Source organism: Hyla sarda, unplaced genomic scaffold, assembly GCF_029499605.1.
Source record: "Hyla sarda isolate aHylSar1 unplaced genomic scaffold, aHylSar1.hap1 scaffold_267, whole genome shotgun sequence".
Taxonomy (NCBI): Eukaryota; Metazoa; Chordata; class Amphibia; order Anura; family Hylidae; genus Hyla; species Hyla sarda.
This window is the reverse complement of record NW_026609364.1, coordinates 11342-25520: the sequence shown is the minus strand read 5'-3', so window position 1 is coordinate 25520 and position 14179 is coordinate 11342. Positions and strand designations below refer to the sequence as shown.

At 46.2% G+C, this 14179-nt stretch overlaps 1 protein-coding gene across 1 annotated transcript in view; it reads right to left on the bottom strand.

Annotated features, from left to right (window-relative positions):
• The window catches only part of LOC130324854 (uncharacterized), a 40004-nt gene extending 26123 nt beyond the window's left edge, over nt 1–13881 (bottom strand). The window contains exons 1-2 of the mRNA XM_056553270.1: nt 13774–13881; nt 3971–4106 (exon numbers count right to left, since the gene is read on the bottom strand). Of these exons, the coding sequence (XP_056409245.1) occupies nt 3971–4106; nt 13774–13881 (244 nt within the window). The remainder of the gene's footprint in view (nt 1–3970; nt 4107–13773) is intronic.
• Between the last annotated feature and the right edge of the window lie 298 nt (nt 13882–14179).

Genomic DNA, 14179 nt, shown 5'->3' with positions numbered 1-14179 from the left:
CTATTCTGCTGTTACATCATGTCTTATCCTCCAGTGCTGCATTCACTATTCTGCTGTTACATCATGTCTTATCCTCCAGAGCTGCATTCACTATTCTGCTGTTACATGATGTCTTATCCTCCAGAGCTGCACTCACTATTCTCCTGTTACATCATGTGTTATCCTCCAGAGCTGCACTCACTATTCTGCTGTTACATCATGTCTTATCCTCCAGAGCTGCACTCACTATTCTGCTGTTACATCATGTCTTATCCTCCAGAGCTGCACTCACTATTCTGCTGTTACATCATGTCTTATCCTGCAGAGCCGCACTCACTATTCTGCTGTTACATCATGTCTTATCCTCCAGAGCTGCACTCACTATTCTGCTGTTACATTATGTCTTATCCTCCAGAGCTGCACTCACTATTCTGCTGTTACATCATGTCTTATCCTCCAGAGCTGCACTCACTATTCTGCTGTTGCATCATGTCTTATCCTCCAGAGCTGCACTCACTAGTCTGCTGTTACATCATGTCTTATCCTCCAGTGCTGCATTCACTATTCTGCTGTTACATCATGTCTTATCCTCCAGTGCTGCATTCACTATTCTGCTGTTACATCATGTCTTATCCTCCAGAACTGTTCTCACTATTCTGCTGTTACCTCATGTCTTATCCTCCCGAGCTGCACTCACTATTCTGCTGTTACATCATGTCTTATCCTCCAGAGCTGCATTCACTATTCTGCTGTTACATCATGTCTTATCCTCCAGAGCTGCACTCACTATTCTGCTGTTACATCATGTCTTATCATCCAGAGCTGCACTCACTATTCTGCTGTTACATCATGTCTTAACCTCCAGAGCTGCACTCACTATTCTGCTGTTACATGATGTCTTATCCTCCAGAGCTGCACTCACTATTCTGTTGTTTCAATAAGTTTTATCCTCCAGAGCTGCACTCACTATTCTGCTGTTACATGATGTCTTATCCTCCAGAGCTGCACTCACTATTCTCCTGTTACATCATGTCTTATCCTCCAGAGCTGCACTCACTATTCTGCTGTTACATCATGTCTTATCCTCCAGAGCTGCACTCACTATTCTGCTGTTACATCATGTCTTATCCTCCAGAGCTGCACTCACTATTCTGCTGTTGCATCATGTCTTATCCTCCAGAGCTGCACTCACTATTCTGCTGTTGCATCATGTCTTATCCTCCAGAGCTGCACTCACTAGTCTGCTGTTACATCATGTCTTATCCTCCAGTGCTGCATTCACTATTCTGCTGTTACATCATGTCTTATCCTTCAGAACTGCTCTCACTATTCTGCTGTTACCTCATGTCTTATCCTCCCGAGCTGCACTCACTATTCTGCTGTTACATCATGTCTTATCCTCCAGAGCTGCATTCACTATTCTGCTGTTACATCATGTCTTATCCTCCAGAGCTGCACTCACTATTCTGCTGTTACATCATGTCTTATCATCCTGAGCTGCACTCACTATTCTGCTGTTACATCATGTCTTAACCTCCAGAGCTGCACTCACTATTCTGCTGTTACATGATGTCTTATCCTACAGAGCTGCACTCACTATTCTCCTGTTACATCATGTGTTATCCTCCAGAGCTGCACTCACTAGTCTGCTGTTACATCATGTCTTATCCTCCAGAGCTGCACTCACTATTCTGCTGTTACTTCATGTCTTATCCTCCAGAGCTGCACTCACTATTCTGCTGTTACTTCATGTCTTATCCTCCAGAGCTGCACTCACTATTCTGTTGTTTCATTAAGTTTTATCCTCCAGAGCTGCGCTCACTATTCTGCTTTTACATCATGTCTTATCATCCAGAGCTGCACTCACTATTCTGCTGTTCCTTCACGTCTTATCCTCCAGAGCTGCACTCACTATTCTGCTGTTACATCATGTCTTATCCTCCAGAGCTGCACTCACTATTCTGCTGTTACATCATGTCTTATCCTCCAGAGCTGCACTCACTATTCTGCTGTTACATCATGGCTTATCCTCCAGAGCTGCACTCACTATTCTGCTGTTACTTCATGTCTTATCCTCCAGAGCTGCACTTATTATTCTGCTGTTCCATCATGTCTTATCCTCCAGAGCTGCACTCACTATTCTGCTGTTACATCATGTCTTATCCTCCAGAGATGCACTCACTATTCTGCTGTTACATCATGTCTTATCCTCCAGAGCTGCACTCATTATTCTGCTGTTCCATCATGTCTTATCCTCCAGAGCTGCACTCACTATTCTGCTGTTACATCATGTCTTATCCTTCAGAGCTGCACTCACTATTCTGCTGTTAGATCATGTCTTATCCTCCAGAGCTGCACTCACTATTCTGCTGTTACATCATGTCTTATCCTCCAGAGCTGCACTCACTATTCTGCTGTTACATCATGTCTTATCCTCCAGTGCTGCACTCACTATTCTGCTGTTACATTATGTCTTATCCTCCCGAGCTGCACTCACTATTCTGCTGTTACATCATGTCTTATCCTCCAGAGCTGCACTCACTATTCTGCTGTTACATCATGTCTTATCCTCCAGAGCTGCACTCACTATTCTGCTGTTACATCATGTCTTATCCTGCAGAGCTGCACTCACTATTCTGCTGTTACATCATGTCTTATCCTGCAGAGCCGCACTCACTATTCTGCTGTTCCATCATGTCTTATCCTCCCGAGCTGCACTCACTATTCTGCTGTTACATCATGTCTTATCCTCCAGAGCTGCACTCACTATTCTGCGGTTACATCATGTCTTATCCTGCAGAGCCGCACTCACTATTCTGCTGTTACATCATGTCTTATCCTCCAGAGCTGCACTCACTATTCTGCTGTTACATTATGTCTTATCCTCCAGAGCTGCACTCACTATTCTGCTGTTACATCATGTCTTATCCTCCAGAGCTGCACTCACTATTCTGCTGTTACATCAGGTCTTATCCTCCAGAGTTGCACTCACTATTCTCCTGTTACATCATGTCTTATCCTCCAGAGCTGCACTCACCATTCTGCTGTTCCATCATGTCTTATCCTCCAGAGCTGCACTCATTATTCTGCTTTTACATCATGTCTTATCTTCCAGAGCTGCACTCACTATTCTGCTGTTCCATCATGTCTTATCCTCCAGAGCTGCACTCACTATTCTGCTGTTCTATCATGTCTTATCCTCCAGAGCTGCACTCATTATTCTGCTTTTACATCATGTCTTATCCTCCAGAGCTGCACTCACTATTCTGCTGTTCCATCATGTCTTATCCTCCAGAGCTGCACTCACTATTCTGCTGTTCCATCATGTCTTATCCTCCTGAGCTGCACTCATTATTCTGCTTTTACATCATGTCTTATCCTCCAGAGCTGCACTCACTATTCTGCTGTTCCATCATGTCTTATCCTCCTGAGCTGCACTCATTATTCTGCTTTTACATCATGTCTTATCCTCCAGAGCTGCACTCACTATTCTGCTGTTCCATCATGTCTTATCCTCCAGAGCTGCACTCACTATTCTGCTGTTCCATCATGTCTTATCCTCCAGAGCTGCACTCATTATTTTGCTGTTCCATCATGTCTTATCCTCCAGAGCTGCACTCACTATTCTGCTGTTCCATCATGTCTTATCCTCCAGAGCTGCACTCACTATTCTGCTGTTCCATCATGTCTTATCCTCCAGAGCTGCACTCACTATTCTGCTGTTCCATCATGTCTTATCCTCCAGAGCTGCACTCACTATTCTGCTGTTCCATCATGTCTTATCCTCCAGAGCTGCACTCACTATTCTGCTGTTCCATCATGTCTTATCCTCCAGAGCTGCACTCACTATTCTGCTGTTAAATCATGTCTTATCCTCCAGAGCTGCACTCACTATTCTGCTGTTCCATCATGTCTTATCCTCCAGAGCTGCACTCACTATTCTGCTGTTCCATCATGTCTTATCCTGCACTCATCATCTCCATTCAGATACCTGAGAAGTCCCCGGTGAGGGGCAGGTTGGGGTCGGTCACCAGAACTTTGTCTCCAGGAATCACTGATCCGTGTTTTCCCTTCAGATCCCCGACTCTGCAGAGCAGCGGAGCGAGCGAGGAGCAGAGATCAGCAGTCTAGAACAGAAAGAAGTGTGAGAGGGAGAAGACCTAGAACCCCGGACCCCTGACCCATCAGATATATGGAGGGCCCCTTGTATATATGTGGGGGGCCCCCTGTATATATATGGAGGGCCCCTTGTATATATGTGGAGGGCCCCTTGTATACATGTGGAGGGCCCCTTGTATATATATGTGGAGGGCCCCTTGTATATATGTGGAGGGCCCCTTGTATATATGTGGAGGGCCCCTTGTATATATATATATGGAGGGCCCCTTATATATATGTGGAGGGTCCCTTGTATATATGTGGAGGGCCCCTTGTGTATATATCTATATGGAGGGCCCCTTGTATATATGTGCAGGGCCCCTTGTGTACATATGTGGAGGGCCCCTTGAATATATATGTGGAGGGCCCCTTGTATATATATGGAGGGCCCCTTGTATACATATGGGGGGTCCCTTGTATATATGTGGAGGGACCCTTGTATATATATGGAGGGTCCCTTGTATATATATGTGGGGGGCCCCTTGTATATATATGGAGGGCCCCTTGTATATATATGGAGGGCCCCTTGAATATATATGTGGGGGGTCCCTTGTATATATTTGGGGGGCCCCTTGTATATATGTGGAGGGCCCCTTATATATATGTGGAGGGCCCCATGTATATATATATGGAGGGCCCCTTGTATATATGTGGAGGGCCCCTTGTATATATGTGGAGGGCCCCTTGTGTATATATGTGGAGGGCCCCTTGTATATATATGTGGAGGGCCCCTTGTATATATGTGGAGGGTCCCTTGTATATATGTGGAGGGCCCCTTGTATATATATGGAGGGTCCCTTGTATATATGTGGGGGGTCCCTTGTATATATATGGAGGGCCCCTTGTATATATGTGGGGGGTCCCTTGTATATATATATGGGGGGTCCCTTGTATATATGTGGGGGGTCCCTTGTATATATATGGAGGGCTCCTTGTATATATGTGGGGGGTCCTTTGTATATATATGGAGGGCCCCTTGTATATATGTGGGGGGCCCCTTGTATATATGTGGAGGGCCCCTTGTATATATGTGGGGAGGGCCCCTTGTATATATGTGGAGGGTCCCTTGTATATATGTGGAGGCCCCCTTGTATATATGTTGAGGGCCCCTTGTATATCTGTAGAGGGCCCCTTGTATATATGTGGAGGGTCCCTTGTATATATGTGGAGGCCCCCTTGTATATATGTGGAGGGCCCCTTGTATATATATGGAGGGCCCCTTGTATATATATGGGGGGTCCCTTGTATATATGTGGAGGGTCCCTTGTATATATGTGGGGGGTCCCTTGTATATATATGGAGGGCCCCTTGTATATATGTGGGGGGTCCCTTGTATATATATATGGGGGGTCCCTTGTATATATGTGGGGGGTCCCTTGTATATATATGTGGAGGGCCCCTTGTATATATATGGAGGGTCCCTTGTATATATATGGGGGTCCCTTGTATATATATGGAGGGCCCCTTGTATATATGTGGGGGGTCCCTTGTATATATATATATGGGGGGTCCATTGTATATATATGGAGGGCCCCTTGTATATATATATATGGAGGGCCCCTTGTATATATATGTGGAGGGCCCCTTGTATATATGTGGAGGGCCCCTTGTATATATGTGGAGGGCCCCTTGTATATATGTGGAGGGCCCCTTGTATATATATAGAGGGCCCCTTGTATATATATGGAGGGCCCCTTGTATATATATGTGGAGGGCCCCTTTTATATATGTGAAGGGTCCCTTGTATATATGTGGAGGGCCCCTTGTATATATATGTGGAGGGCCCCCTGTATATATATGGAAGGCCCCTTGTATATATGTGGGGGTCCCTTGTATATATATGGAGGGCCCCTTGTATATATATTGAGGGCCCCTTGTATATATGTGGAGGGCCCCTTGTATATATGTGGAGGGCCCCTTGTATATATGTGGAGGGCCCCTTGTATATATGTGGAGGGTCCCTTGTATATATATGGGGGGTCCCTTGTATATATGTGGAGGGTCCCTTGTATATATATGGGGGGTCCCTTGTATATATGTGGAGGGCCCCTTGTATATATATATGGAGGGTCCCTTGTATATATATGGAGGGCCCCTTGTATATATATGGAGGGCCCCTTGTATATATGTGGAGGGCCCCTTGTATATATGTGGAGGGCCCCTTGTATATATATGGAGGGCCCCTTGTATATATGTGGAGGGCCCCTTGTATATATGTGGAGGGCCCCTTGTATATATGTGGAGGGCCCCTTGTGTATATATATATGGAGGGCCCCTTGTATATATGTGGGGGGCCCCTTGTATATATGTGGTGGGCCCCCTGTATATATATGGAAGGTCCCTTGTATATATATGGAGAGCCCCTTGTATATATGTGGAGGGCCCCTTGTGTATATGTGGAGGGCCCCTTGTGTATATATATATATGGAGGGCCCCTTGTATATATGTGGGGGGCCCCTTGTATATATGTGGAGAGTCCCTTGTATATATATGGAGGGCCACTTGTATATATATTGAGGGCCCCTTGTATATATGTGGAGGGCCCCTTGTATATATGTGGAGGGCCCCTTGTATATATATGGAGGGCCCCTTGTATATATGTGGAGGGCCCCTTGTATATATGTGGAGGGCCCCTTGTATATATGTGGAGGGCCCCTTGTGTATATATATATGGAGGGCCCCTTGTATATATGTGGGGGGCCCCTTGTATATATGTGGTGGGCCCCCTGTATATATATGGAAGGTCCCTTGTATATATATGGAGAGCCCCTTGTATATATGTGGAGGGCCCCTTGTGTATATATATATGGAGGGCCCCTTGTATATATGTGGGGGGCCCCTTGTATATATGTGGAGAGTCCCTTGTATATATATGGAGGGCCACTTGTATATATATTGAGGGCCCCTTGTATATATGTGGAGGGCCCCTTGTATATATGTGGAGGGCCCCTTGTATATATGTGGAGGGCCCCTTGTATATATGTGGAGGGCCCCTTGTGTATATATATATGGAGGGCCCCTTGTATATATGTGGGGGGCCCCTTGTATATATGTGGAGGGCCCCTTGTATATATGTGGAGGGCCCCTTGTGTATATATATATATGGAGGGCCCCTTGTATATATGTGGAGGGCCCCTTGTATATATGTGGAGGGCCCCTTGTATATATATGGAGGGCCCCTTGTATATATGTGGAGGGCCCCTTGTATATATGTGGAGGGCCCCTTGTGTATATATATATGGAGGGCCCCTTGTATATATGTGGGGGGCCCCTTGTATATATGTGGTGGGCCCCCTGTATATATATGGAAGGTCCCTTGTATATATATGGAGAGCCCCTTGTATATATGTGGAGGGCCCCTTGTGTATATATATATGGAGGGCCCCTTGTATATATGTGGGGGGCCCCTTGTATATATGTGGAGAGTCCCTTGTATATATATGGAGGGCCACTTGTATATATATTGAGGGCCCCTTGTATATATGTGGAGGGCCCCTTGTATATATGTGGAGGGCCCCTTGTATATATGTGGAGGGCCCCTTGTGTATATATATATGGAGGGCCCCTTGTATATATGTGGGGGGCCCCTTGTATATATGTGGTGGGCCCCCTGTATATATATGGAAGGCCCCTTGTATATATATGGAGAGCCCCTTGTATATATGTGGAGGGCCCCTTGTGTATATATATATGGAGGGCCCCTTGTATATATGTGGGGGGCCCCTTGTATATATGTGGAGAGTCCCTTGTATATATATGGAGGGCCACTTGTATATATATTGAGGGCCCCTTGTATATATGTGGAGGGCCCCTTGTATATATGTGGAGGGCCCCTTGTATATATATGGAGGGCCCCTTGTATATATATGGAGGGTCCCTTGTATATATATGGAGGGCCCCTTGTATATATATGGAGAGCCCCTTGTATATATGTGGAGGGCCCCTTGTATATATGTGGAGGGCCCCTTGTATATATATGGAGGGTCCCTTGTATATATATGGAGGGTCCCTTGTATATATATGGAGGGCCCCTTGTATATATGTGGAGGGCCCCTTGTGTATATATATATGGAGGGCCCCTTGTATATATGTGGGGGGCCCCTTTTATATATGTGGTGGGCCCCCTGTATATATATGGAAGGCCCCTTGTATATATATGGGGGATCCCTTGTATATATGTGGAGAGTCCCTTGTATATATATGGAGGGAAACTTGTATATATATGGGGGGTCCCTTGTATATATGTGGAGAGTCCCTTGTATATATATGGAGGGCCCCTTGTATATATATTGAGGGCCCCTTGTATATATGTGGAGGGCCCCTTGTATATATGTGGGGGGCCCCTTGTATATATGTGGAGGGCCCCTTGTGTATATATGTGGAGGGCCCCTTGTATATATGTGGAGGGCCCCGTGTATATATATTGAGGGTCCCTTGTATATATATGGAGGGCCCCTTGTATATATGTGGGGGGCCCCTTGTATATATATGGAGGGCCCCTTGTATATATATATATGGAGGGTCCCTTGTATATATATGGAGAGCCCCTTGTATATATGTGGAGGGCCCCTTGTGTATATATATATGGAGGGCCCCTTGTATATATGTGGGGGGCACCTTGTATATATGTGGAGGGCCCCTTGTGTATATATGTGGAGGGCCCCTTGTATATATATGTGGAGGGCCCCTTGTATATATGTGGAGGGCCCCTTGTATATATGTGGAGGGCCCCTTGTATATATGTGGAGGTCCCCTTGTATATATATGTGGAGGGCCCCTTGTATATATGTGGGGGGCCCCTTGTATATATGTGGAGGGCCCCTTGTATATATATGTGGAGGGCCCCTTGTACATATATGTGGAGGGCCCCTTGTATATATGTGGAGGGCCCCTTGTATATATATGTGGAAGGCCCCTTGTATATATATGTGGAGGGCCCCTTGTGTATATATGTGGAGGGCCCCTTGTATATATGTGGGGGTCCCTTGTATATATGTGGGGGGCCCCTTGTATATATGTGGAGGGCCCCTTGTGTATATATGTGGAGGGCCCCTTGTATATATGTGGATGGCCCCGTGTATATATATTGAGGGTCCCTTGTATATATATGGAGGGCCCCTTGTATATATGTGGAGGGCCCCTTGTGTATATATGTGGAGGGCCCCTTGTATATATGTGGGGGGCCCCTTGTATATATGTGGGGGGCCCCTTGTATATATGTGGAGGGCCCCTTGTGTATATATGTGGAGGGCCCCTTGTATATATATGGAGGGCCCCTTGTATATATATGTGGAGGGCCCCTTGTATATATGTGGAGGGCCCCTTGTATATATGTGGAGGGCCCCTTGTATATATGTGGAGGGCCCCTTGTATATATGTGGGGGGCCCCTTGTATATATGTGGAGGGCCCCTTGTATATATATGTGGAGGGCCCCTTGTATATATGTGGAGGGCCCCTTGTATATATGTGGGGGGCCCCTTGTATATATGTGGAGGGCCCCTTGTATATATGTGGGGGGGCCCTTGTATATATATGTGTAAGGCCCCTTGTATATATGTGGGGGGCCCCTTGTATATATGTTGAGGGCCCCTTGTATATATGTGGAGGGCCCCTTGTATATATGTGGAGGGCCCCTTGTATATATATGTGGAGGGCCCCTTGTATATATATGTGGGGGGCCCCTTGTATATATGTGGAGGGCCCCTTGTATATATGTGGAGGCCCCCTTGTATATATATGGGGGGCCCCTTGTATATATGTACGGGGCCCCCTGTATATATATGGAGGGCCCCTTGTATATATATGTGGAGGGCCCCTTGTATATATATGGGGGGTCCCTTGTATATATGTGGGGGGCCCCTTGTATATATATGGGGGGGTCCCTTGTATATATATATATATATGGAGGGCCCCTTGTATATATATGTGGAGGGTCCCTTGTATATATATATGGGGGGCCCCTTGTATATATGTGGGGGGTCCCTTGTATATATATATGGGGGGTCCCTTGTATATATATATGGGGGGTCCCTTGTATATATGTGGGGGTCCCTTGTATATATGTGGAGGACCCCTTGTATATATATGGAGGGCCCCTTGTATATTTATATGGAGGGCCCCTTGTATATATATATGGGGGGCCCCTTGTATATATGTGGGGGACCCCTTGTATATATATGGGGAGCCCCTTGTATATATGTGGAGGACCCCTTGTATATATATGGGGGGTCCCTTGTATATATGTGGAGGGCCCCTTGTATATATGTGGAGGGCCCCTTGTATATATATGGAGGGCCCCTTGTATATATATGGGGGGTCCCTTGTATATATGTGGGGGGCCCCTTGTATATATATGGGGGGGTCCCTTGTATATATATATATATATATGGAGGGCCCCTTGTGTATATATGTGGAGGGCCCCTTGTATATATATGGGGGGCCCCTTGTATATATATGGGGGGTCCCTTGTATATATGTGGAGGGCCCCTTGTATATATATGGAGGGCCCCTTGTGTATATATGTGGAGGGCCCCTTGTATATATATATATGTGGAGGGCCCCTTGTATATATATGGGGGGCCCCTTGTATATATATGGGGGGTCCCTTGTATATATGGGGGGGTCCCTTGTATATATGTGGAGGACCCCTTGTATATATATGGAGGGCCCCTTGTATATATATGGGGGGCCCCTTGTATATATGTGGAGGACCCCTTGTATATATATGGGGGGTCCCTTGTATATATGTGGGGGGTCCCTTGTATATATGTGGAGGGCCCCTTGTATATATATGGGGGTTCCCTTGTATATTTATATGGAGGGCCCCTTGTATATATATGTGGAGGGCCCCTTGTATATATATGGGGGGTCCCTTGTATATATGTGGAGGGCCCCTTGTATATATATGGGGGGTCCCTTGTATATATATATGGGGGGTCCCTTGTATATATGTGGGGGTCCCTTGTATATATGTGGAGGGCCCCTTGTATATATATGGAGGGTCCCTTGTATATATATGGGGGGTCCCTTGTATATATATGGGGGGTCCCTTGTATATATGTGGAGGGCCCCTTGTATATATGTGGAGGGCCCCTTGTATATATATATATATGTGGAGGGCCCCTTGTATATATATGGAGGGCCCCTTGTATATATATGTGGAGGGCCCCTTGTATATATATGGGGGGTCCCTTGTATATTTATATGGAGGGCCCCTTGTATATATATGTGGAGGGCCCCTTGTATATATATAGGGGGTCCCTTGTATATATGTGGAGGGCCCCTTGTATATGTATGGGGGGTCCCTTGTATATATATGGGGGGTCCCTTGTATATATGTGGGGGGTCCCTTGTATATATGTGGAGGGCCCCTTGTATATATATATGGGGGGTCCCTTGTATATATATATGGAGGGCCCCTTGTATATATATGTGGAGGGCCCCTTGTATTTATATGGGGGGTCCCTTGTATATATGTGGAGGGCCCCTTGTATATATGTGGAGGGCCCCTTGTATATATATGTGGAGGGCCCCTTGTATATATATGGAGGGCCCCTTGTATATATATGTGGAGGGCCCCTTGTATATATATGGGGGGTCCCTTGTATATATGTGGAGGGCCCCTTGTATATATGTGGAGGACCCCTTGTATATATATGTGGAGGGCCCCTTGTATATATATGGAGGGCCCCTTGTATATATATGTGGAGGTCCCCTTGTATATATGTGGGGGGTCCCTTGTATATATGTGGAGGGCCCCTTGTATATATATGGAGGGCCCCTTGTATACATATATGGGGGGTCCCTTGTATATATGTGGAGGCCCCCTTGTATATATGTGGGGGGTCTCTTGTATATATGTGGAGGGCCCCTTGTATTTATATGGGGGGTCCCTTGTATATATGTGGAGGGCCCCTTGTATATATGTGGAGGGCCCCTTGTATATATATGTGGAGGGCCCCTTGTATATATATGGAGGGCCCCTTGTATATATATGTGGAGGGCCCCTTGTATATATATGGGGGGTCCCTTGTATATATGTGGAGGGCCCCTTGTATATATGTGGAGGACCCCTTGTATATATATGTGGAGGGCCCCTTGTATATATATGGAGGGCCCCTTGTATATATATGTGGAGGTCCCCTTGTATATATGTGGGGGGTCCCTTGTATATATGTGGAGGGCCCCTTGTATATATATGGAGGGCCCCTTGTATACATATATGGGGGGTCCCTTGTATATATATGGAGGCCCCCTTGTATATATGTGGGGGGTCTCTTGTATATATGTGGAGGGCCCCTTGTATATATGTGGGGGGTCCCTTGTATATATGATGAGGGCCCCTTGTATATATGTGGAGGGCCCCTTGTATACATATATGGGGGGTCCCTTGTATATATGTGGAGGGCCCCTTGTATATATGTGGAGGGCCCCTTGTATATATGTGGAGGGCCCCTTGTATATATGTGGAGGGCCCCTTGTATATATGTGGGGGGCCCCTTGTATACATATATGGGGGGTCTCTTGTATATATGTGGGGAGGGCCCCTTGTATATATGTGGAGGGCCCCTTGTATATATGTGGAGGGCCCCTTGTATATATGTGGAGGGCCCCTTGTATATATGTGGAGGGCCCCTTGTATAAATGTGGGGGGCCCCTTGTATATATGTGGGGGTTCCCTTGTATACATATATGGGGGGTCTCTTGTATATATGTGTGGAGGTCCCCTTGTATATATGTGGGGGGGTCCCTTGTATATATGTGAGGGGTCCCTTGTATATATGTGGAGGGCCCCTTGTATATATGTGGAGGGCCCCTTGTATACATATATGGGGGGTCCCTTGTATATATATGGAGGCCCCCTTGTATATATGTGGGGGGTCTCTTGTATATATGTGGAGGGCCCCTTGTATATATGTGGGGGGTCCCTTGTATATATGTGGAGGGCCCCTTGTATATATGTGGAGGGCCCCTTGTATACATATATGGGGGGTCCCTTGTATATATGTGGAGGGCCCCTTGTATATATGTGGAGGGCCCCTTGTATATATGTGGAGGGCCCCTTGTATATATGTGGAGGGCCCCTTGTATATATGTGGGGGGCCCCTTGTATACATATATGGGGGGTCTCTTGTATATATGTGGGGAGGGCCCCTTGTATATATGTGGAGGGCCCCTTGTATATATGTGGAGGGCCCCTTGTATATATGTGGAGGGCCCCTTGTATATATGTGGAGGGCCCCTTGTATAAATGTGGGGGGCCCCTTGTATATATGTGGGGGTTCCCTTGTATACATATATGGGGGGTCTCTTGTATATATGTGTGGAGGTCCCCTTGTATATATGTGGGGGGGTCCCTTGTATAAATGTGGGGGGGTCCCTTGTATATATGTGGAGGGCCCCTTGTATATATGTGGGGGGCCCCTTGTATACATATATGGGGGGTCCCTTGTATATATGTGTAGAGTGTCACCTGACTGATGACATCATATGGGTTATAGGCTCCTCCTCCGCGCTCTTCTGAATGGATCATCCACTGGAGGCCGCTGATCTGCAGACAATATGGCGGACAGTTATACGGTGGCTCCGCCTCCCATCATGTGGCGGTAGTTTTATGGAGTGAGAATTTACCGTACTCGAGGACGACTGTAGATCCAGCAGAACAGTCGTGTGACCAGACGCTCCATCCGGATACAACACCTGACCCTGTCAGAAGGAGGCAACACGGGGTTAATATCATCCATCATCCCTATTATTTCTGTATGTTACGTCAGAACTCAAATATGTAACAGAAAGGTCACAGGTCACATGGTCCGGCAGCCATATTGGTTTGTGGGATACGTTTAGCACAATATTGAAATCTCTCCATTTCACAATCACTAAAGATACAGAAATGAATATTGTTCCATTTGGTGACATCACAATTACTATTGTTCCATTTGGTGACATCACAATTACTATTGTTCCATTTGGTGACATCACAATTACTATTGTTCCATTTGGTGACATCACAATTATTATTGTTCCATTTGGTGACATCAC